Source organism: Pteropus medius, unplaced genomic scaffold, assembly GCF_902729225.1.
Source record: "Pteropus medius unplaced genomic scaffold, Ma_sr-lr_union100, whole genome shotgun sequence".
NCBI classification, from domain to species: Eukaryota; Metazoa; Chordata; class Mammalia; order Chiroptera; family Pteropodidae; genus Pteropus; species Pteropus medius.
In genome coordinates, this window is record NW_024350323.1 from 1,234,430 (window position 1) to 1,260,218 (window position 25,789).

The following is a 25,789-nucleotide window of genomic DNA, read 5'->3' on the forward strand; positions in this document are numbered from 1 at the left end:
AAATTATCAAATTTGTGGACATAGATGTTCTTAATATTATTTTATTATCCTTTTAGTGTCCATGGGATCAGTAGTAATGGCCCTTCTTTCACTGCTGATGTTAGTAATTTATGTCTTCTCTCTTCTTTTTTTGGTTAGCCTGAGTAGGGGCTTATCAATTTTATTGATCTTTTCAAAGAACCAGGTTTTGGTTTCATTGATTTTCTTTTGCTTTCTTTCCTATTTTCAATTTCATTTATTTTTGCTCTGATTTTTATTCCTTTTCTTTGGCTTACTTAGGATTTAATTTGCTCTTCTTTTTCTAGTTTCCCAAAGTAGTAGATTAGATTAGATAATTTCCTAAAATCATTTAGATCTTTCTCCTGTTCTAATACATGATTTTCTAGCTATCTTTCTGTTATTGATTTCTAGTTTAATTCTATTGTGATGTGAGTGTATAGTTTGTATGATATCCATGTTTTTAAGTTTGTTAAGATGTGTTTTATGACACAAAATGTTTATCTTAGTGAATGTTCCATGTGAACTTGAGATGTTATATCCTGCTATTGCTGGACGAAGTAGTCTAAAAATGTCAGTTAGATCTAATTAATTGATGGTGCTATTCAGCTCAACTATATCCTTACTGATTTTCTGCCTGACGGATATTTCCATTACTGATCAAAAGATGTTAAAGTCTCTAACTATAATAGTAGATTCTTCAGTTTTTGCCTCACATTTTTGACACTCTGTTGTTAGGCACATACACATAAAAGCTTGTTATGAGTTATTGGAAAATTGAACATTTTTATCATTATGTAATATCCCTCTTTATCCCTGGTCACTTTTATTGATCTGAAGTCAGCTTTGTCTGAAATTTTATGTATCTTTTGATTAGTGTTAGCATGGTGTATCTTACTCCATCCCTTTACTTTTAATCTACCTGTGTCTTTATATTTAAAATGTCTTATAGACACATATAGTTGGTTCTTGTGTTTTCTTTTACCCACTATAACAGTTTCTGTCTTTTAACTGGTGTATTTAGACCATTTACACTTATATCAATTATTATTGATATAGTTGTATCGATATCTACTATATTTGTAGCTGTTTTCAATTCATTGTCCTTTTCTTTGCTTCTTTTTTGTCTTCCATTCTTTTTCTGCCTTCTCTGATTTTAATTAAGCATCTTATATGATCCCATTTATGTGGATCCAAGTTTCTACCCTATATTATTTTCCTTCTCTGAAGAACTTTGAATATTTCTTACAAGATAACTATACTGGCAACAAATTCCATCAATTTTTGTTTGTCTGAGAAAGTCTTTATTTCTCCTTCATTTTTGAAGGATAATTTTTCTAGATACAGATTTCTAGCTTGGTGGTTTTTTCTTTCAAAACTTGAAATATTTCACTGCACTGTCTTCTGGTTTGAATGGTTTCTTTAGAGAAGCCAATGTAATTTTATCCTTGTTCTCCTATAGTTACGGTGATTTCCCACCACCACCACCCCTCCCAGCTTCTTTAAAGATTATATCTTTGTCTTTGATTTTCTACAGTTTGAATATGATATGCCTAATAGTCAACTTTTTGCTATTTATCCTACATGAAGTTCTGTGTGCTTTTTTGATCTGAAGTTTGGTGTGCATCATTACTTTTAGAATATTTTCATTCACTATTACTGCAAATATTTCTTCTGTTCCTCTCTTTCTTCTCCTTCTGGTACGTTATACCATTTGTAATTGTCCCACAATCTTTTGATAGACTGTTCCATCTTTTTCATTCCTTTTTACTATTTGCATTTTATTTCGGAAGTTTCTATTAACATATCTTCAAGCTCACTGATTCATTTCCATCAAAGGCATTCTTTTATAGTGTTTTTTAAATTTTCCATTCAACTTGTTTTTTAAATTCAATTTATTTAAACCAAAAAAAAAACAGATCATCCATTTCTTTCACCTTCCACCTCCCACTTCTGGCAACCACCAGTCTTTTCTCTATATATATGAGGTTATTGTGTTCTTTGGTTTTGTTTTGGTGTATGGATTCCACATATAAGAGAGAATATATGGTATTTGATTTTCTCTGTCTGACTTATTTCACTTAGCATAATGCCCTTGAGGTCCATCTATATTACCACAAATGACAATATTTCATTCTTTTTTTATGGGTGAATAATATTTCATCATGTGTGTGTGCACACCACAATTTTTTATCCATTTATCCATTGATGAACATTTGGATTGTTTCCATATCTTGGCTAGTGTGAATAATGCTGCAGTGAACATGGGAGTGCATATACCATTTTGAGTTAGTGTTTTCATTTCATTCGTATGAACACCCAGAAGTGAATTGCTAAATCATGTGGTAGTTCTATTTTTAATTTTTTGAGGAACCTCCATACTGTTTTCCATAGTGGTTGCACTAATTTACATTCCCACCAACAGTGCACAAGGGTCCCCTTTGCTCTACATCCTTGTCGACACTTATTTTTTTTGTCTTTTTGATAACAACCATTCTAACAAGCGTGAAGTGCTATCTCATGGTTTTGATTTTCATTTCTCCAATGGTTAATGATTTAGAGCATCTTTTCATGTACCTTATGGCCATCTGTATGGTTTTGTTTTTTGGAAAAATGTCTGTTCAAATCTTCTGCCCATTTTTTAAATTTTATTTTATTATTTATGCCTACAACACCTGGTCGTCCTAAGTGGTCTCCCATCCAAGTACTAACCAGGTCCAACCCTGCTTAGCTTCCAAGACCAGACATAGGGCTTGTTCAGGGTTGCACAGCCATAGACCATGGACCATGGCTCCACTGGGGCACGAACCCAGAACTTTCTGTGTGTAAAGCAGATGTGCTAACTGCTACACTATGGAACCATGTCAAGATCTTTTGCCCATTTTTTAATTGGATTGTTTTTATGCTACTGAACTGTATGAAGGTTTGTGGGGGTTTTTTTTGTTTTTTTGGTTTTTTTGGATATTGGCCCATTATCAGATATATGATTTTTTTCTGCCATTCAGTAGTGTGCCTATTTTCTTGATGGTTTCCTTTGCTGTGCAGAAGTTTTTTAGTTTGCTGTAGTCCCACATGTTTAGTTTTGCTTTTGAAATCAGATTTTAAAAACTCATCACCAAGGCTTATGTTAAGGAGCTTACCACCTATTTTTTCTTCTAAAAGTTTATGGTCTCAGGTCTTACATTCAAGTCTTTAATCCATTTTGAGTTAATTTTTGTGTATGGTGTTAAATAGTTGTCCAGTTTCATTCTTTCTTTTTCATATGGCTGTCCAATTTCCCCAGCACCATTTATTTAAGAGACTGGCCTTTCCCCATTATTCTTGGCTCCTTTGTTGTAAATTAATTGATCATATATGCATGAGTTTATTTCTTGGCTTTCTTTTCTGGTCCATCGATCTGTCTGTTTTTATGACAATACCTTACTCTTTTAATTACTATAGCTTTGTAATATGGTTTAAAATCAGGGCTTGTGATGCCTCTAGTTTTGTTCTTATTTTTCAAGATTGCTTTGGCTATTCAGTCTTCTATGGTTCTATACAAATTTTAGGATTGTTTGTTCTGTTTCTGTGGAAAATGCCATTGAAATTTTGATAGGATTGCATTGAATCTGTAGATTGCTTTTTGTATTATGGATATTGTAACAACATTACTTCTTCCAATTAGTGAGCACATTTCTGTCAGTTTATTTGAGTCTTCTTCAACTTCTTTCATTAATGTCTTGTAGTTTTCAATATACAGGTCTTTCACCTCCTTGGTTAAATTTTTTCCTAGATATTTCCTTCTTTTTGATGCAATTATAAATGGGATAATTTTCTTTCTGATAATTCATTATTCATATATTGAAACAACAGATTTTTGTGTATTTTGTATTCTGCAACTCTACTGAATTCGTTTATTGGTTCTAACAGTTTTTTGGTGAAGTCCTTAGGGGTTTTTGTATATAGTATTATGTCATCTGCAAAAAGTGACAGTTTTACTTCTTCCTTTCCAAGTTGGATGCCTTTTATTTCTTTTCTTGCCTAAATGCTAGGACTGCCAATATTATGTTAAATAAAAGCAGCAGGAGTGGGCATCCTTGTCTTGTTCCTAATCTTAGAAGAAAGCTTTGAGCTTTATACCTTTCAGTATGATTTTAGCTGTGGGCTTGTCATATATGGCCTTTATCAATGTTGAGGTAGGTTCCCTCTATATACCCTCTTTGTTGAGAGTTTTAATCATTAATGGCTGTCGAAATTTTCTCAAATGCTGTTTCTGCATCTATTGAGATGATCATATGTTTTTTATCCTTCATTTTGTTAATCTGGTGTGCCATATTGACTGATTTGCAGATTTTGAACCATACTTGCATCCCTGGAATAAATTTTACTTGAAAATGGTGTATGATCCTCTTAATGTGTTGTTGAATTCAGTTTGCTAAAACTTTGTTAATTGAGGATTTTTATGTCTATGTTCATCGTAATGTCATTGACCTGTAATTTGTGTGTGTGTGTGTGTGTGTGTGTGTGTGTGTGTGTGTGTGTGGATCCCGTCTGGTTTTTAGTATCAGGGTAATGCTAGCCCATAAAACGAGTTTAAAAGAGTTTCCTCCTCTTCTTTTTGAGAAAAATTGGTTTTCTTTTTTTTAAATTTAATTTTTATAAAGTTTATTGGGGTAACATTGGTTAATACAATTATATAATTTTCAGGTGTACATTATAGTGTGACATCTATATATTCTATTGTGTTTACCACCCAAAGTCCAGTTTCCTTCAGCTACCATATAATTGATCCCCTTTACCCACTTCACTCTCCCCCTACGCCCATATATTTGACCCCTTTTACCCATCTACCTCCTTGCTCCTCCCCACACCCACTACCCTCTGGTAACCACTGGTCTATAGTGCATGTCCATGAGTCTCTGTTTGTCTTGTTCATTTGGTGCTTTTAGGTTTATATCCCACATATAAGTGATATCATGCGATTTTCAACTTTTTCTGACTGGCTTATTTCGCCTAGCATGATTATCTGGAGGTCCATCCATGTTGCTGCAAATGGCAGCATTTCATCTCTTCTTGTGACTGAGTAATATTCCATTGTATATATGTACCACAGCTTCTTTATCCAGTCATCTATCGTAGGATACTTCAGTTTCTTCCATGTCCTGGCCACCGTGAATAATGCTTCTATGAACATTGGTGTGCAAATACCTTTTCGGATATGGTTTTTCAAGTCTTTGGGGTAAATATCCAGTAGAGAGATTGCTGGATCATATGGTAGATCAATTCTTAGTTTTTTGAGGAACCTTCATACAGTTTTCCATAGTGGCTGTACCAATTTACAGTCCCACCAGCAGTGTACACCACTTGATCGTGGTGTACAATGTTTTTTAATATGTTGCTGTATTTTGTTCACTCGTATCTTATGTAGGATTTTTCATCTGTGTTAATGAGAGATATTGGTCTGTAGTTGTCTTTTTGTGTGTTATATTTACCAGGTTTTGGTATTAGGATAATATTGGCCTCATAAAATGAGTTAGGAAGTATTACCTCCTCTTCAATTTTTTGGAAGAGTTTGAGAAGAATAGGTATTAAAACTTCTTTGAATGTTTGGTAGAATTCACTGGTGAAGCCATCTGGTCCTGGACTTTTACTTTTTGGTAGGTTTTTCATGATTGTTTCAATTTCCATACTGCTGATAGGTCTATTTAGATTTTTCAGTTCTTCTTGATTCAGTCTAGGAAGGTTGTATCTTCCTAAGTACTGGTCCATTTCTTCTAGGTTATTAAATTTGGTGTTATATACTTTTTCATAGTATTCTTATATGATCCTTAGTATTTCTGCAGTCTGTCATAATTTCCCCTCTTTCATTCCTGATTTTGTTTAGTTGTATCCTTTCTCTTTTTTCTTTAGTGAGTCTAGCAAGGGATTTGTCTATTTTATTAACCTTCTCAAAGAACCAGCTCTTTGTTGCATTTATTTTTTCTACTGTTTTGTTGTTGTTGTTGTTGTTGTCATTTTCAATTTCATTTAATTCTGCTCTAATTTTGATTATTTCTTTCCTTCTGCTGACTTTAGGCTTCATTTATTCTTCCTTTTCTAGTTTTTAAGATGAAACGTTAGGTTATTTATTTTGGCTCGTTCTTATTTTTGGAGATAGGCCTGTAATTATATGATCTTTCCCCTTATGACCATTTTTGTCTTGTTTCAAAAGTTTTGATATGTTGTACTATAATTATCATTCGTTTCTATGTATCTCCTGATCTCCCTTTTTATTTCTTCTCTGATCCAGTTATTCTTCAGTAGCATGTTGTTTAATCTCCATGTATTTGTTCTTCCCTCTTTTTACATTTGATCTCCAGCTTCAGTGCATTATAATCAGAGAATATGGTTGGTATGATTTCAACCCTCTTATATTTGTTGAGGCTATCTCTTTGTCCCAGTATATGGTCAATGTTCCATGTGCACTAGAAAAGAATGTATAAGCAGCTGTTTGGGGGTGGAAGGCTCTTTAAATGTCAATTATGTCCAGTTGGTCTCAGGTATCATTCAAGGATGTTATTTCCTTATTGATTTTCTGTTTGGTTGATCTGTCCATATCTGACAGTGAGGTATTTAGGTTCCCTACTATGATAGTATTTTGGTCTGTTTCTCCCTTTAGTTCTGTTAGTAATTGCTTTATATATTTCGGGGATCCCTAATTGGGAGCATAGATATTAATAAGTATTATGTCTTTTTGGTGTATGATTCCCTTTCTGGTTTTGAAATGTCCCTCAGTATCTTTCTTCACCTTTTTTTATTTTGAAGTCTATTTCATCCGATATTAGTACTGCTACTCTCACTTTTCTCTGAATGCCATTTGCTTGAAATATCATTTTCCACTCTTTCACTTTGAGTCTATATTTGTCTTTGGGGCTGAGATGTGTCTTCTGGAGGCAGAGTATGGTTGGGTTTTGTTTTTTGATCCAGTCTGCAACTCTGTGCCTTTTTGTTGGTAAGTTCAGTCCATTTACATTTAGGGAGATTATTGAAATATGAGGTTTTCCTATAGTCATTTTATCTTTTGCTTTCTGGTAGCACAATGCTTTCTATTGCTTCCTCGTCCTTGTGTGTCTGTTTGTTTGTTTTTTAATTTTGGTTGAAATTTTTTGGATTTCCTCTCTGGTTTTTCTTGTTTGATGTTATATACTTCAGTTCTGAATCTTTGGCATGTGGTTACCATTACAAATATGTAGAGGATAATTATATATATATATATATATATATATATATATATATATACACACACACACACACACACACACACACACACACACACACACACATATACACACATTAATATCAAAAGTATATGTATATATATATAATTATACATATCATATATACATATATATAAGAGTATATAAATAATGTATATATACATATATATAAAGTAGAGAGAGTATATAAGCTCGTATATATACAATTAGTATATATATATGTATTTCAATTAGTGTATATATATATATATATATATACACATACACACACACACACACACACACAATACTAGTCCATTTTCTTTTCTGCATGTGCTTTATTTCCATTCCCCTTTGCAAATTTGGATCTTTGAATTCTCTTCTTTTCTGTCATTGTTGTCTCAATTTGTCCCTATATATGCTGAATGTTCATTGTTATCTTACAATAGCAAATCTCTCCTTGTCGTTTAAGCTTATAATGCCCTGTTCTTAGTAAGGATTACACTCCTCTGCTTCTATCTGCCTGCTAGTCGCCTTACTCACAGTTATGTTTTTTTTTTTGTCATTTTGTTTTAGATGAGCTGACCCCTTTCAGTATTTCCTATAGTGCAGGCCTCATAGTGGAGAATTCTCTCAATTTTTGTATGGCTGGAAAGGTCTTTATTTCTCCTTCATATCTAAAGGAGAGCTTTGCTGGATACATTATTCTTGGCTGGTAATTCCTTTCATTTAATAATTTGAATATTTGATTCCACTCCTTTCTGGCTTGTAAGGTTTGTGCTGAGAAGTCCGACAATAATCTAATGGGTTTTCCTTTATAGGTTACCATCTTCTTTTCCCTGGCTGCCCTGAGAATTCTGTCTTTGTCATTGATTTTTTATAATTTTAATACAATGTGTTTTGGAGAAGCCTTTTGGGGTTGAGATAATTGGGTGTTCTGTTGACTTCTTGAATTCCAAGGTGCAGCTCATTCCTTAGATTTGGGAAATTCTCATCCACTATTTGTCTGAAAATGCTTTCTAGTCCCTGCTCCTTTTCCTCATCTTCAATGATGCCCGTTATTCTTATGTTTCCTCTCCTGATGGTATCACCTAGTTCTTGTATTTCTCTTTCATTATTTTTCATTCTTCAGTTTCTCTCTTGTTCCGATTTATTTCTATATTTCTATGTTCGATATCACTGATCCTTTCCTCCATTTGGTCAACTCTATTTCCCAAGCTTCCCATTTCATTTTTCAACTCTTGCAGTGTGTTTTTTATCTCCAGAAGATCTATTCCGTTCTTTTTGAGGGTTTCAGTCTCCTTGCTCTGCTCATCTAGCTGTTTTTTCAGTTCCTGAAATTGTTGATATGACTCGTTTCAGAACTCACTGACTTTATTCAAAAGTACCATTCTGAATTCTCTGTCATTTAAGTTGTATATTTCTATGTCTGTAAGCTTATTTTCTGGAGATTTTTCTCTTTCTTCCGGAGATGCCTTGTCACTTTGGTTGTTTATGGTGTTTAATGGACTATTTCTCTGCCTGGGCATTAATGGAAGTGTATTTTGCTGTTTTTCCAGAAAGATTTATTATGTAAAGGTCTCTCTTTAGCCTGCTGCAAAGAAGGCGCTTTTCTTTTGTTTTCCAGTAGGTGGCATCTAAGCCTCTTGGATCTTTGCTTTATATAAAGTCTAAATAATGCCTTTTTTATTTTCTTATATGTATTTAATCACGCTCGCTACCCTCTGTTTCATTCCCTGTCACTGTCAGAGACAGTCTTGGCAGCATTTACTCAGATTCCCCTGGGGCTCCATGGTGATTGTTCTCGGAGGGTATGGGGGAAGGGGTCCTCTAGGTTAGGGGTTGGGGGCTGCGGCTCAGATCTCATGCTCAGACGTGCTGGAGTGCAGTTTGGGTGTTTTTTGTTCAGTTTTAGATGTTCATCTTATTGTTGTTTCAAGCAGAGAGATCTGAGGATGTCTCTCACTCCGCCATGTGCCCTAGAATCCTGGTTTTAATTTTTGAATGTTGGGTAGAATTAACCAGTGAAACCATCTGTCCCGTACTTTTGTTTGTTGGAAGGTTTTTGATTACTGATTCAATCTCCTTACTAGTAATTGGTCTGTTCAGATTTTCTATTCATCATGATTCAGTCATGGTAAGTTGTATTTTTCTAGGAATTAATTCATTTCCTCTGGATTGTTCAATTTTGGTGAATAATTGTTCATAGTTGTCTCTTATGATCCTTTATATTTCTGTTATCAGTTGTAACATCTCTTTGATTTTTAATTATATTTATTTTGAGTCTAGCTAAAGGCTTGTCAGTTGTGTTTATCTTTATTTTTAGCACTTCCTTTTTATTTACATATTTATTTTTTAGAGCAGTTTTATGTTCACAGCAAAATTGAGAAGAAAGTAAAGAGATTTCCCATATATACCCTGCTTCCTCACATGCAAAGCCTTCCTTCATTATCAGCATCCCTCACTAGAGCGGTATATTTGTTACAGTTGATGAACCTGCACTGCCATCCAGAGTTTACCCAGAGTTCATAGTTTACATTACAGTCCACTCGTGGTATGGTATGTTCTGTGGGTTTGGGAAAATGTATAATGACATCTATCCATCATTATAGTATTATAGAGAATATTTACGCTGCCCTAAAAATTCCCTGCTCCACCTATTCATCCCTCACTCCCCAACCCCTAGCAACCACTGATCCTTTTATTGTCTTCATAATCATGCCTTTTCTAGAATGTCATATTGGAATCATACGACTCCACTATTGGAATCATATAGCATGTACCCTTTTCAGATTAGCTTCTTTCACTTAGTAATATACATTTAAGATTCTCTCGTGTCTTTTTATGACTTGATACATAAATTCCTTTTAGTGCTGAAGAATATTACACTGTCTGAATTACCACAGTTTATTTATCCATCATCTACTGAAGGACATCTTAGTTGCTTCCAAGTCTCAGCAACCATGAATAAAGCTGATATAAACACCCATGTGTCAATTTTTCTGTGGACACCTTCTTTGAGTAAATACCAAAGAGCATTACTGCTGAATTGTGTTGTAGGAGTATGTTTCCATAAGCTGTGTCTTCCTAAGTAGCTGTACCATTTTGCATTCTTACCAGAAATGAATGAGAGTTTTTGCTGCTCCATATCCTCACCACCATTTGGTGTTGTCAGTGTTTCAAATTTTGGCTGTTATAATAGGTGTGTAGTGGTACAGCATTGTTGTTTTAATTTGTATTTCCCTAATGACATATGATGTGGAACATATTTTCATGATTGCTTGCCATCTGTAGATCTTTGGTGAGGTGTCTGTTAAGGTCTTCAACCCATTTTTAATTGCGTTGTATTCTTATTGTGGAGATTTAAGTGTTCTGTGCTTGTTTTAGATAACAGTCCTTTATCAAATATGCCTTATGCAAATATTTTCTCTCAGTCTGTGTCTTGTCTTCTTATTCTCTTGACATTGTCTTTTGCAGAACAGAAAGTTTTAATTTTAATGAAGTTAAATTCATAAATTATTTATTTTATAGAGCTAAAAAGTCATTGTCATACCCAAGGTCATCTATGTTTTTTCTTATGTTATCTTCTAGTTTTATACTTTTGTGTTTTACATTTAGGTCTGTGATCCATTTTGAGTTAATTTTGTAAATAGTACAAGGTCTGTGTCTAGACTCATTTTTTGTATGTACATATCCAGTTGTTCTCGCATCATTTGTTGGAAAGACTATCTTTGTCCCATTGTATTCTTTGCTCCTTGTCAAAGATCAGTTGACTGTATTAATGTGGATTAGCATTTCCTTTTGATTCTTAGAGTTTTTATCTCTCTAGTTATATTACCCATCTGTTCTTGCATATTGTCCAATTTTTCCCTTAGCACCCTTAGCATATTAATCTTAGTTATTTTAAATTCCAGTTCTGATCATTCCAAAGTATCTGCCATATCTGAGTCTGGTTCTAATGCCTGGTGTGCCTCTTTAGACTGTGTGTGTGTCTGTATACATATTTGCCTTTTAGCATGCCTCATAACTTTTGGCTAAAAGTCAGATATAATGTACTGAAAAGTAACTGAGGTAGATAGGACTGTAGTGTAAGTTTTCATGTTTATTTGACTAGGAGTCTAGCAGTGTTTACTGTTTGCTGTAGCTGTGGTGTCAGAGGCAAAAATGTCTTCTATTGTTTTTGTTTTAGTCTCATCGTATTGTCTTTGGGTGTCCCTAGAAACTCCTTTAGTAAGGTCTGAGACTTGCAGTTTTCTTAGCTGTAATCCACTGCTGTTACACAGGAGGCCTGTTGATGTGGTGGTAAAGTGTGAGCAGAAGGGAAGCGTTCCATAGTCCTATGATTAGATCTCAATCTTTTACTGGGTTAGGTATTTCCTGTCCCACAGGTCAGTTGGGCTCTGGTAAAACCCCAGTCAGACTCTGATAAAATAGTTTTCCTTGAGCGCAGACCTTGTTAAAGAGAATAGAAAAGTCTGGGTATACTTCAAAACGGCTACTTTTTTTTCTTCCCTTGCCAGAAACACAAGGCAATTTTTCTCTAGTCTTCACAGTGAGAACCTAGTAGGGCTCTTAAAGGTAAAACTCATGAAAGTGTGGGGGCCCCTATAAGACTGGACCCCCTTGGGGTTTTTAGCTCTTAAGCTAGTCCACACTGAGCCTCTAGCAATCTTTCTTTTACAGATTTTTTTAATATATATATTTTTTATTTTTCAAGTACAGTTAACATACAATATTATATTCATTTCAGGTGTACAACATAGTGAATAGATATCTATATAACTTACAAAGTGATCTCCACCAAAAGCCTAGCACCATGCATGGTTATTAAAATATTATCGACTATATTCCCTATGGTGTACTTTACATCCCCATGACTATTTAGTAACTACTAATTAATTATTTGTACTTCTTAATCCCTTCCCCTTTTTCACCCAGGCCCCCAAACCTCCCTTCCATCTGGTAACCGTCAAAATGTTCTCTGTGTCTATGAGTTTGTTTTGTCTGTGTATTTATTTTGTTCTTTAGATTCCACATAGTAGTGCAATCATATGCCATTTGTCTTTCTTTGCCTGACTTACTCCACTCAGCACAATACCTTCTGGGTCCATCCATGTTGTTACAGATGGCAATATTTTGTTCTTTTTTTTATGGCTGAGTAATATTTCATTGTATATATGTACCACCTCCTCTTTATCCAGTCATCCATTGATGGATACCCAGGTTGCCTCCATATCTTGGCTATTGTAAACAATGCTGCAATGAGAATATGGATACACATACCCCTTCAAAGTACTGTGTTAGGTTTCTTCAGATAAATACCTCCATTACAGTTTTAAAGTGTTCTTACTAATACTGGCTTTCGATGTAGGCTTCTACTCCTGGTAAGCTGGGATTCCCTCTATCTACATGTCTGTCTTTCCATCTTTCAGGACAGCAGTTTGCCTTTTGGCTTCAATTCTGAAGGTAGATTTTAACTTTATTCAGCTTGTTTCTTTTTTTTTTAATATTTTCTTTAGTTTTCAATTACATTTGACATCATTCAGTGTTTTTTCTTGTTGTGATTTTGAGAATGACAACTCCCAAGCTCTTGACAGGTCAAGCCAGAAACTGGAAGTATATACATATATTTTTAAATTTTCAAAACACATCTTGAATAACATGAATCTTTCTGAGGTTTTAACTTACCTTAAAATAACTATGGGCTGTGTAGCTGTGTTTCCCAGCCAGAACCTCCATAGACATTCTCAAGAATTCTCAAAGCTATTACAAACACAAAGGATAGGCAGCAAAGAAAGAGCACAAGAGACTGGGAAGAGAGAAAAGGAGAAAAATGAGGATTAAAGAATAGAGATGTGTGACTTTTAAGTGCAGCAGGTTGCTAAACTCAACATAAAACATCCCCTGTATTACTATAATCCTACTGTTGCCCGTGATATTACTTTGTCAAAAAAAGTGTACACACAGAGAAAGATAAACACTATATGATTTCACTTATATGCAGAATTGAAGGAATAAAAAGAACAAACTAATCAAAAACAGACTCACAAATATAGTGTACAATTTGGTGACGGACAGAGGAGAGGGTTGTTTGGGTTGCTGGGAGAATGGGGTGAAGAGTTAAAGAAGTGCAAATTAGTAGCTGATGGATGGTCACGGGGTAGGGGAGCATGACAAGTGAATGAAGTTAGCATTAATGTGTTGGCTATGTGGAGGATCAGGGGAGGGAGGGAGCAATTGGGGGGATCGTTTTATGAACTATATAGATATCTAACTAATGTACTGTATACTTGAAACTAATTTAAATAAGTTTTTTAAAAAGTCTACACAGACATTGGTTTTCAAGGGACCTGTGCAAGCTCTGATGGCTACACTTGGTTTCTTATCAGCCTGCTCAGATAGAACGTCTGATAGAGCCTACTCTTATAGGTAAAGATTATTCCAGGGTTGTTACAAGGATAAAATGAGATGATAGATGGAAATAGGTTTTAGAAACTATAAAACAACATACAACTGCTTGGTGTTCTTTTTGTAAGCTCAGTGGTTTAATGTTGTCCAACAGTGTCCTCATGGGAGTTTGAAACAGATTTTAAATACCTGTATCTGAAGAAAATCACATACACCTACAGAATGAAGAGAATCAAGTCCCCAGGAGGGAAGAACATGTCTAGGAGACACATAAACCATGTACATCTGGGTAGTGGTTGTCGCCCAACTGTATGAGAAAAGCCTTGGTTTTCTGAGTACCCTCAATTGATTAGAACTATTTTCTTTGGAATTAATTCCCAAGAAAATGCTTGTGACTTCATTGTCGATAAAAAATGTTGACACTTTCTTTAAAGTGTCGATTAACTTATGGTAAATTACAGTGAGAGTGCACGTGGCCCCCACATGAATATACTACGGTCGCACTCTTTTAATAACCTAATTTCAATCACGATAAGGAAGTGACTAAAGAGTAAAGTGCCACTGCTCTGCAACTTCCATGAAAATGGCCCTTTTTTCCTTCCAGCTTCAACGCATGAGACATCATGTCAGTTCCTCAGCTGAATTCATGATTCTTCAATCTCAGGAGTCGCAGAATTAGTGGAATGCTGTCCTTAGGTTGAGTTCAACGTTTCTGGGCACCCATTCCCTTACTCCAAAGACTAAGTCTAAAATATTTTTTCTCCCTAGGAAAGAATCTTCCCTGGAAATTTCTTATTATATCAGTCAGAAAACAGTCAGAAACAGACTGAACAGACTTGTGAGTTTTGATAGTTGGGAAATACATTGCCAATTACCTACCTGGCCCTTGGCATGAGGCTTCCTCAAATTTGCAGTGTCCTGTGACTGTCTTGGAAAATAAACATTTTCTGTTAATTTCCAGTGATTTAATTTTCTATTTTCTTTTTGTAACAGGTCCAGTTAAAAACAAGAAAAAGGGTAAGTTAAGCTGATTTTATAAAATTGCTGTCATGTCATGTCTTTTTCTAAAATTAGAAGAAAAAGAAGCCAGGGAGTAGGATTTTTATATTATAGATTTTCAATGCTGGTTCTCCATTATTTTAGTCAATCACATGGGATCTTTTGAGTATTGCAGCTTCTAAGAAACAAGAGAGATCATTTTTCCGTGATGATCCATGAAAGATAGAATTGCTTCTCTGGCAACATATGAAAATTGGTTTCACTTTTCTTTCTGGCTCCCTTTTCCATACAATTCAATTTACATTTCTTTCCTTTATTCTTTCTTGCTCCTTCCCCTCCCCTTCTCCTTTCTTCTTTCTTCCCCTCCTTTCTCAAATCAGTGATCAGGTATGAATGAAGTCCTAGGTATACTGCCTCCTGAAACATATTAGCACCCTATTTCTTGGCCTAAAAGCTATTCCTATCCTATTTCTCAAATAGTCAGGGAAGATACTTCTTGCTTTGCAGTTTTAATATCATTTTGTCTGTAATGGAAAAATTAGACTGGAGTAACATCCTGATCTTTTATTCTTTTCAAAGAAGGTCTGGCTGAGCTAATCCATTGTGCCATTGTTGGGTCAGTAAGCCTCTGGCCTATTTGCCATGGGACTGGCCCAAGAGCTTGTATGAGTGCTTGCTTACTTGAAGAGAACACAAAGGCAGAATGGTTTCCAACTATTTGTTTCTGTGTTCTGACCTGGGAGAAAAATAGAGTGAAATAAATTATTTTTTCATTAAAATGCTTTAAGTGAAACAATTGTGTCTGTTAAGATTTCTGGAACTTTATAGAATATAGATTATCAACCCCAAACAAGGCCAAAAAGACGGGCTTCAGCTGATGCCTACCACTTCTCTGAGCACTTGGATACTCTGGTGGCTGGAAAGAAGGTGAGGAATGGGCTACCCTCCTGCAGACCTAGCTGAGCAAAGTTGGAAAACAGCCAGAGAGCTGGAGTCAGTGAGGAAACTTTTTTCCATGGAACCTGGGCATTGACCATGATATTCTGTCTTTTAAGAAAGTAAATTTGACTTTCAAGCATGCAGTTTTGAATTCTGGTCACATCGTTTAAGACAGAAATTATAGCAAACCTAGAATGCTCACCTGGCTTGGACCAGGACATCCTCTGCTCCTAACGCAAGCCCAGAGATAACTTACCTTTGCAATGAGTAGACTTGAGAGCACTTTCTAATTACAGCTCTTATGTTTTTTCTTCCCTACTCACTCGTTCACTAGACAGTAGATAAGTACCTTATGTTTGTCAGGAGTAGAGATACAGAGATGAAGGAAAATGGTTCCTTCCCTCAAAAATCTCCCAGAGTAGTTAGAATCGTGGAAGTATACACCAATAATTACAGCACAGTATGAAAAATGCTGTCATCAAAGTATGAACAGCGTGCTGTGGGAGCACAGAGGAAGAACGTGTGGTTCCCTTGGCAGAGTGAGGGACCACATCTCAGAGAAAACAGTATTTCACCTGAACTTTAAGGATGAGGGAAATGGATGGGGGAGGACATTCCAGCAAAGGAAATAGCATCCTTAAATCTCTCAGAAGTATGAGATCATGGCCCATTTGGGGAAATGCAAGTAGTAGAGGGCAGGGTACATGTGTAGGGGAAAATACCAATGGGTGAGCACTGGGAGAACACACTCTCTAGTGGCAACAGAACGCAGTTGTCTAGGCTAGAAGCTCTGGAATTACAACTCAGATTTCAATGCCTCTGGCAAGGACTCCGATCACTGCATATGGGCCCTTACTGGAAGGAAAATGCACAGAGGCCTTACACACTTACTGTGGCTGAAAGTGATTTAGAAGCCATTGAATGCAGATATCCTTAGACACAATGAATAGGCACATGCCATAAGAAGTAAACTGAGTTGCTCATTGAATTTCATTTCTTTGATGGAATTGTTCCCCTCTCACACTAACTCATGCACATTCTTTCTCTCTCTCTCTCACATGTGTGCGTGCGTGCGCACACACACACACCACACACACACACACACACACTTTTACTCTCTCTTTTAGTTATTCTTTCAACAATTTAGACTTAGCTAAAAGGTTAACAAAATATACCCTTTCATGAAGGTTAGCTTTGAAAAGAATGTATATATCCTTTCATGTAAGACTACAAAGGGTGACTTTCCAAGTACAAAAGTCTCTGGGCTTTTGTATTCTGAAGCGCTCTGTTAAAGTAAGGAAATCCGGAGAAAGAATTCAACCCTCTAAAGTAATCTTGGGCCAAGGGTCATGCTCCTCTCTGGGCCAACTTACCATAGGCGTGTGAGTAAGAGAAGCACGCTTGCCTAAGCCCAGCTGCAGAATAGCAAAGAGAACCAGCTTCAGAACTGGATCACAGCAAGGGCTTTTCCCCAAATGCCTTCTAACATTTTCATGAGTGAGCATTCTGTTTACACTGCCATCATTATTCTCCTTGACTGGAGCTTCTGGCTGTAATTCTTCCAATATTGTATTAGCTACCACAGCAGTCTCACAGTCTTGACTCTGAAGTCAAGACTACCCACAGGCCAGCGTCTAGTTCAAAAATCAGTGTTACACCTGGAAATTCTGGGACATAGCACAGCCTAATATGGACTATCCTCCGTGTCTATGCTGCTCGGAGAACAATGAGGGAGAAGCAAACCTTGCAACCAGGCTAGGGAAATTTCCTGGCTGCCAAGGGTAAGTAATTCCTCCTGATGGAACCTCAGTTTTGAGAGGAAACTTAGAGGAATCATCAAGGCCAAACTCATCGTTTCACCAATGGAGAAACTATGGGTCAGGGAGAGGAAAGGATTTGCCCAAGATGTGTCAAGGGCAGAACCTGGGCTTACAGGCTTATCTCCTAACTACGGAGTCTGTGTGCTTTACACTACACTAGCTGGGACTGTTGGGCACTGGATAAGCCTGACTTGGAAGCTGCCCAAATCTGAAGGGAAATGGCTTCCCCATTCGGCATCTCGAAATTGGCTAGATCTAGAAACTGAGTAGATCCGATCTTTTGCTGCTAAATGCAGGGAAAACACTAAAGCTCTTGCCTGGGGTCTTTCAGGGACTGTCTGGGACAGGGGCTCTCTGGACCTTCCTGCCTTTCCTCCCTGGAGAAACAGCCCCACAATGACCCTGGTGTTTTATTCCAAATGCAAATATGGTCAGACATGAACAAGTGGTCTTTTGAGCAGTGTTGCCATGGGGATTGGGTTTCTTGAACATGCAGCATTATTCTTAAAAGAGGATCTGATAAATCATGATAGGTTTCTACTGCCTGAGAGTCTGGGGAGTGGGGAGTTGGAGTCAGTAAGGTTTTTAAGTGAGACCTGAGAGGGTTCTATTTAAGATTAAGAAAGTACCACAAGTGAAGTCACAATGATGAAGTCCAATAAAAGGTTTCCACTCCTGGGATTTTCACAAAATCATAAGAAAGTGGTGAATGGAGGAAGGAGACACCCACCTGTGACCACCTACACTGCTTGAATTGGGCTACACAGAGCAGAGGAAGTAAATAGAAGGAGCTGGAGTCATAACTGCACTTACAACTCAGTTAACATAAGTGCATCCTGGTGAGAATGTTGGAAAGACCAGAATATGAAATAGCAGAGCCAAGACTGCTCTGAAAGGGAGGAGTTTGTGGGCTTCATTAATAATACATTTGAGAATAAGTCCTCTGAGGAAAGACTCTGGGAAGCTGGATAATTTAGCTTATAAAAATGGAGGTTGATAAGTGACAAACTCTTTGAGCATATAATGGTTATTATGTGTATAATGGTAACTATTCTCCATCTACACAAAGAGTAGAAAAAGCTTCAACTGCCACACAAGAGACTTCAGTTTAAAAAAAAAATACAGAACTTCCTAACAATGAGGGGTGATAAACATTGGAACATGTTACCAAGGAAGTGTGCAGAATTTCTCTTCCCAGAGATCTTTTCAAATAGTGTTTTGAGAGGTCAGCTGAAAATGCAGAACCTGTGTGCTGCCTCCTTTTTATCTCCTTCAACTCTCCACCTTTCCTTCTTTCCTTTTGTCTTTCCCTCTCCTCTTTCTCCCTGCCCCCCCCATAGTCTGTCTCTCTCTCTCTCCATCCCTCCCTCTCTCTACCACACCACCCCACCCCTCACATCCCAACTCCTAACCATTCCTCATCCCCAGCTAGCCTCACCTCTATGCCCCCAGTTATTGTACATCGTTACTCCTAGAGGAAATCTTCCTGGACCTGATGTTGTTCCTAAAAGCAGACTGTCCCCCCAGCCTCCTCTTCTTAGCCTCATCAAGTCCACCAGACTGGGAAGTAAACATGAAAGCCATGCTCTTCAACAACACCCTAATTCTCAATTCTAAAAAGTGACCCATAGGTCTGGCCACTTGGTAATTCAGATTTTTGAACTCAGCTGAAATGTAATCCTTTTTTTTGAAGCCTTCCCTGAACTCTTCAGCATGTTGTCCCTACCGCTAATATAGCACTTCTACTTTCTTATAACTGTGTCTGTTTCTCTACTAGACTGAGCTCCTTGAGAGCTCTTTATTTCTATATCTTCAAATCCAGCTCTGTAAATGATTACTGATGAAAAGGCAGAGAGACACACAGAGAGACAGAGAGAGATAGTAAAGATGTTCAGCAGGACCTCCCAGAGGGCTGACTTTGTGTTCTCGGAAGTCAGTAGAACCCTGACAGTACACTCTCAGTAAAAAACTACAACTATAATACTGGATCTTGTCCTTTCAGGAAAGAAGGCAGGACCTCCTGGGCCCAATGGCCCCCCAGGACCTCCAGGACCTCCAGGACCCCAGGGGCCCCCAGGAATTCCAGGGATTCCTGGAATTCCAGGAACAACTGTTATGGGACCACCCGGACCTCCAGGTCCTCCCGGTCCTCAAGGACCTCCTGGCCTCCAGGGACCTTCTGGTGAGTTCCTAATTCCCCACCTCCCAGGCTCCTTGTCCTTACTCTAATAGAGCAAGCGTGGGTGATCCCAAGAGCAGATTCAGATGGCACTGGTGACATTGGTATGCAATGAGAAATGCAGGTCTCCTAGCTCAGTGTAGAGCTAAGGATCAAACAAGCCAGTAGGGCCTGACCTGTTCAATGCTTCTGTCACAAACTCTCCCTTATTCTACGCCTCCCTGTAGTGGACCAGTAAATACATATGAGCCTGAGATAGAGGCCATGAGGGTTGGCTGGAGTTCTGGTAAGAAATGGATGGGGTTACTCTAATTCCCAGCATCTAGCTCCACAAGCTGATTAAGAAGCAGGCTATGGGGAAGAATGTTGAGGACTGGACAAAATAACCAACTCTAGGGCAGTCTCATCCCATGAACTCTGAAATGCCCTTCTCATAGAGGTTGACAAGTAGTCGCTGATGGTCAAGGAGTTGAAGACTTAGTAGTCACTCAGGCTGTGGTAGAAACAGACCCATGCACCAAGGTTGTCCTGTTGAGGAACCAAATGCTCCTTGCCCCCTGCATTGTGCATTCAAATAGCATTTACTCTCTTTGCACCTTTCCCTTTGGGCCCAGAAGGGCATCCAGGAGATACAGATGCAGTTCCAAACCTGACAAAAGTCAGACAGCCTAGGCTTTCATCAGCTGTTATTTCCTTCTCCTGCTCCCCTTTTATATCTTGGGGCATTAAAGAAACAGACTTTTCATAGCTGATTTCTCTAGATCCAAGAATTCTGCAGCAAGACTCAGCTTCTTCGACTCAGTTCAAACAGGACTAATCAGCGTTACCGTGTGTGCAAAACATGGACTTGGGGTTTTTTCCAATCTTTCCACAAATATTGAGCACTTTCTATATGTAGGAGATCTATTGATAACTGGTCCCTGTTCTCATCGAGTTCATATCCTAGAAGAGGAGACAGACAATTAAAAAAGCAAGATCAAACAGCATTGTCCCAGAGTCACACGGGGACAGGACAGCTCTGTCATCTGGCTCTGTGGGTGCTCAGTAGGGCTTGCCTTGGGCCAGCACTTTCTCTGCTGGGTGCCCGGCCCACTGAAGATGCAGGTCAGGGACTAGTAAGAGAAGGAAGGGGTGTCCTCTCATATCCCAGGGCTTGGCCACAGGGAGCAAGGCTCCCTGCCACTGCCTGCCTAGGTGAGGAGAAACGGAAGTAGAGAAAGCATGACCTCTGATTGACCTGTCCTATTTTTCAGGTGCTGCTGATAAAGCTGGAACCCGAGAAAACCAGGTTGGCTGGGAATTGCTTTCTTCCTGGGGAGGAGGGAAGGCCACAAGCTAGAGCCACCTTGGAGTTTGCTTCCTATTAAATTTACTGAGGCTGTATCCTGTGGGGATACCCTGGAGGTCCTGAGGTTATTCACTCACAGTCCCCTCTCACTTCTGAGTAGAAAAGCTTTGCCCCAGGGTCTACCCTTAGCTAAGAGAACTGAATCGTGCCACAGCCATTTCCCCATTCCACAGGAGACAGAATGTCACCATACCCAAGCTCGGTAGTCAGCTTAAATGAGCCGCCAGACAGGCCCGTTCACCTGGGCCTCGGACTTCCCAGCCACCTCAGACATGTTATTGGCACTCAGACCGCCTGGGATCAGGAGCTTCGAAGTTTAAGAGTGTGTCCTTAAAAATCAGCCAACCAGCTCCAGGCCAGGCCCAGCCTGGGCTCCTGCCTTAATGGCCAGAAGGGCTCCTCGCTAGTCTCTGAGCTTTCTAGTCTGTCTCTGTCGGCACATTCTGCTGCCTTACCTCCTCTCATCTCAACCTCCCTCATTACAGCTGTTTGGCCACAGCTAAACCTACACAGCCGCAAGGTTCTTGATGGCTGGCAGGACACTTTTGCCTCCATCACCTCATTTGATCTTCAAACCTCCCTGTGAGAGAGGCCAGACAGAGATTCTTATAATCTCCACTGTACAGTTAGGGAAACGAGGCTCAGAAGTGTTACATTCAGCTCAGGTCACATAGCTGGGAAGTGGCCGAGCCACAAAATCATGTTACTATCTACTAGTTATGTGGTCACCAGCATCCCAAGACAGGGGAGAGGGGCAGAATTAGGATACGAAAGGGGACTAGAAGTCGGAGGTCGAAACATGGATCCTGGTGCCTGGGCAAGCAGTATTTCTCACAATGACCCCTCTCTCTATCCTTCTCATCCTGCCAGCCAGCTGTGGTGCATCTACAGGGCCAGGGGTCAGCGATCCAAGTCAAGAATGGTAAGAGTCAAAGCAGGCGCTCTCACTAAGAGGAGCTTCCAAATAACCACCCAGCCCCCTTCCTGGTTCCCCAGAGGCACCCTTGGCACTGGGGGTCATGCTCTACTCCATTTTGCCCTCTGTTGACTGTCCTGGGTAATTGCTTGCACCAAGACCAGTTGCTGCACCCAAATGGCAATTAGAAACGCTGATGAGGAAGCTAAAAGAGACTTGAGATTTCATGTAGACTGGGAATTCTTGGGAGATGGAAGTTGTTTCCGAGTCACCATGAGAATGTGTAGTTTGATCAACATGTTCACAATACGAATTAGAGAAGGTAAAAGTACATGAATTTAAATTCTTGTCTGATAGGTCAGGCGTTTCTCTCGGGGGGGCATGTGATGCTAGTGTCTACAAAAAGGGGGAACAGGTTTAAGGAGGTTAAGAAACACTGACTTAATGTAATCCCCACATTAAAAAGAGATTGGATAACACTGAAATAAATCATCTTGCCTAATATTTGCGTGGTACTTTAGAGTTTTCAACATGCTTTCTTTGTCTTTTATTTTATTTGATCCTCACGACATCCCTGTGAGGTAGGTATTAGCTCCTTCTTACAGAGACAGACGCTGAAGCTCAGAGAGCTTAACTAACTGGCCCAAGACCTCAGTTAAGTGTGGGAGGTGGGATTCAAAGCTACAGCTGCCCGACTTTATACTGCACTATGCTACTTCAGTGATGTGTGTGTATACTCCACTGAATGGTTACGTTTATTTTTTTCCTCAAAGAGATGTGAACATTCATTAACGAACAGCATTTTGAAATAATGTCCAGTCCCCAGGGTGCACAAAGCGTAAAATGCATAAACTCCCCAAGAGCCTTGGGAGGCAGCAAGCCAGCCAAGATGCCAGCCGCTTACAGAGCTTGGAGGGGAAGGAGAGGGCCATGAGCGCAGGTACAGTCAATGAAGGTTAAGAAACCTGCCACATGGGGATGGCTTTAAAGATCCTGGTCAGCCCTGCACTGGCTAGGCTGAGCTTCCTTGATGATCTGGCTTAGCTGTACCATGGATACCTGACTTAACAGCCTCAGAAATATAAATAGAAACAGAATGGCACTAAAACCAAGTGGTCCTGTTGGTGCCAAGTGCCCTGGATCCCAGGGCCCTGGGTGGGCTGTGATCTCCACCTATCCATGAAGGAGTTAGACAGGCAGGAAATAGATTTGTTCGAGTGTCTGGATGGTAGCCTCAGTGTTTACTCTGTGCCAGAAGCTACCGGTTTTACTTGCATTACCACATCACAAGACTGGTTCCCACCTGTCTAGGCCCATCCCCATTGGTCATCTCTGCTGGTCTGTGGTTCCGCTAGGAGCAGAAGCGAGGGGCCAGGGACGGGAGGATGTCATACAGAGCAGTTTTGAAGTGGCTGAGCTGGGCATCTTCTCCTACATCCTCCCCATCCACTTATCATCTCAAGGGAAGATGGCCAGCTCTTCCAGAAGGCTGCTTTCCTCACACCTCAGAGAGGCAAGCCTCCTGAGACTAGCCAAGGATGGATGTTCACACCGTAATTTCTTGGGTGAAGAATGGCCATTTTCTACAGAGAAGTCCTCCAGGGCTGAGCCTCTCGGTTCTTGAGTGGATGGTACCCCACTTTCTGTAGGATGGAAAGGGGAGCCTTTCCTCTACCCTCATATGCTGGCATGAAGTCTGACTGGCATGGAGTCTGACTTACCCCTCATCCCTAAGGTTCTCCAGGAAGGCAATTCCTTGAGCTATGTGGTTTCCTGGGGGCTCTGGGAGACTTTCCAGAAAGGAGTGGGCATGGTAGAATCTCTTAAGAAGGAGAAAATCCATGAACATATAAGATAGGAGAGACATCCAGGAGTAACGGCTAGTGAAATAAAATGGAATAATAAGACCTAGCCTGCCACTCAGTGTCTGAATTTTGCCTGTGCAGGCCTCAGAACAACAAAGAAAATAGGTCAGTGTGCCCACTTTCTTCCCACTCCACACCCCCAGGTTCAAGCTAGAAGGGGTTGGTTAAAGACCCTTCCAGATGGAAAGATCAGGAAAGGAGAGAGGAAGAGAGCCAGGTAGACCCCAGGGCCCTAAGGCCAGCTTGGCAGCCACTTTACAAACAGAGCGCTTTTTCTGCTTCCAAATGCCGCTGTTAAAGCTTGCCGTTCTGGACTATCCAGGTTGTATTGCGACAGGGGTGGGATTTGTGTGCTGATTGATATTTCTTGTTTCTACCGCCCAGATTATTCTGACATGTATTGAGTGACTGCCCTTCTCTCATACTGAGATCTTTCAGGTGGAGTGCTCAATGACTGGTCTCGCATCACTATGAACCCCAAGGTGTTTAAGCTACATCCCCGCAGCGGGGAGCTGGAGGTACTGGTGGACGGCACCTACTTCATCTATAGTCAGGTAGAAGTGAGTACGGTCTTAGGCCTAACTCTTCTTATATCCAGAATGCAGATCCGGTGCAGGCCACATAAGGGCACTGTGGAGCCAGCCAAGACTAGCCAATGGCTAACTTCCTGCTTTGGCGGGTGAGGGGGCTGGAGGCACCACACCTGGAAGGCCTTGAAAGCAGGAAACAGAGAGGGGGGCTGTTTGTTTTTTTCCTAGCCAGATATCATTGAAAAACTGAAAAGAGGCCCCTCCCACGCCCTGCCATCTGATTCCCTCCCTCAGGGCCCCAACGCCTTGCTTCCCTTGCTAAGCTGTCTGGTTCTACTGCCAAACTTGAAGTCTGTCTCGGTAAGTTCTTTGAAAGTCAGTTCCAGGAGTGCTGAGAACCCCTTCCCCCCACGGCCTAGCTTTGTCATGAAACTCCACCTCAAAGGATTTCTGACTGTCTTTCCTTCCTCTTTCTGCTGTTTGTTTCTCTACCTTTCTGTTTCTGTTATTCTTGCCTCCTTCCTGGCATCGTTCTCCCTCTGCATTTGTCCTAGTCCCACCCAGGGCCCACTCCCCAGGTCTGCAAGTGCCCATCCACTTTCACCCCCCGTCACTTAGCCCCACTGGGTGGCTCCTCAGAGACAGAGGTAGATTAGCCTTGAAGTTGGGGCTTCCATGAGGAAGGCAGCAGGCAGGCGGGTGGATGGGTGTTGGAGCCAGCAGAAGGGCCTCACAGGATAGTGGCCAGAGAAGGTAGGCTAACGAGCATTTGCTACGCCCGCCAAGCATCTTGGCACGGATCAGGTCGTGATCCAAGAAATTGGGTATTGTCTGAATACAGTGCTCCCTCCTGAAGAGCTCATGGAGGGAACAAGCTTTATGAAAGTGATTTAGGGTGAGAGATGAGGGTCCCAATCCCCAGGGTGCACATGGGTGTAATCTCAATGTCCTATGGGCCATTTGTCCTAAACTCCATTGTCAGGGGAGGGAGTGATCAAGCTCAGGGTGGGATGTGACAGGTAAGAGTAGTGAAGGATAAAAAATTAATTTTCTGGGCCTACAAGAGACTTGGGAGTGGCCTCAGGGTCTTGACACCTTGTATGCTGGGAAAATTTCCGTGACAGCAGGCCATTGAACATAGCTGAGCAGTTCCTTCTGGCCACAAAGTACAGTTAGGCACCTCGGTTTTGCCCTTCCAAATTCTTTCTCATTTGTGGTGGATAGCTCTCTATCTCTGTGGATCTGTTTCCTCAATCATCAGATGAGAGGGTCGAGGGACACTGAGAATCAGTGAGAGGAAACCAGCCACCGTAGGGGGGTGGTGGGGAGTCTGCAAGCTGAGTGAGCGGCCACCATTAAAGAGCTGAAGGAATGGCAACTTGTCACTTTCCCCTCTCTGGGAAATCAGTGACTTCTCAGTTTATCTACAAATAGTCCTTGGGGCCTGAAGCTGGAAGTTAGTCTATATTCCTTTGTGTGTGTTGCACTGATTGAGTACCTGCTTTGTGCAGAGCAGTGTGCTTCCCACCAGAGGGGACAGCGGTGATGGGGAAGGGATAGAGGCAAACAAGGCA

At 40.0% G+C, this 25,789-nt stretch overlaps 1 protein-coding gene across 13 annotated transcripts in view; it reads left to right on the forward strand.

Annotated features, from left to right (window-relative positions):
• EDA (ectodysplasin A) overlaps window positions 1–25,789 on the forward strand; it is a 274,580-nt gene that overhangs the window by 244,617 nt on the left and 4,174 nt on the right. The window contains exons 3-8 of one of the 13 annotated variants that reach the window (XM_039838969.1): window positions 14,613–14,636; window positions 19,380–19,559; window positions 20,810–20,844; window positions 21,775–21,826; window positions 24,115–24,245; window positions 24,444–24,575. In XM_039838969.1, the coding sequence (XP_039694903.1) occupies window positions 14,613–14,636; window positions 19,380–19,559; window positions 20,810–20,844; window positions 21,775–21,826; window positions 24,115–24,245; window positions 24,444–24,575 (554 nt within the window). The remainder of the gene's footprint in view (window positions 1–14,612; window positions 14,637–19,379; window positions 19,560–20,809; window positions 20,845–21,774; window positions 21,827–24,114; window positions 24,246–24,443; window positions 24,576–25,789) is intronic. The other 12 variants (XM_039838973.1, XM_039838970.1, XM_039838974.1 and 9 more) reach the window with 12 other exon arrangements.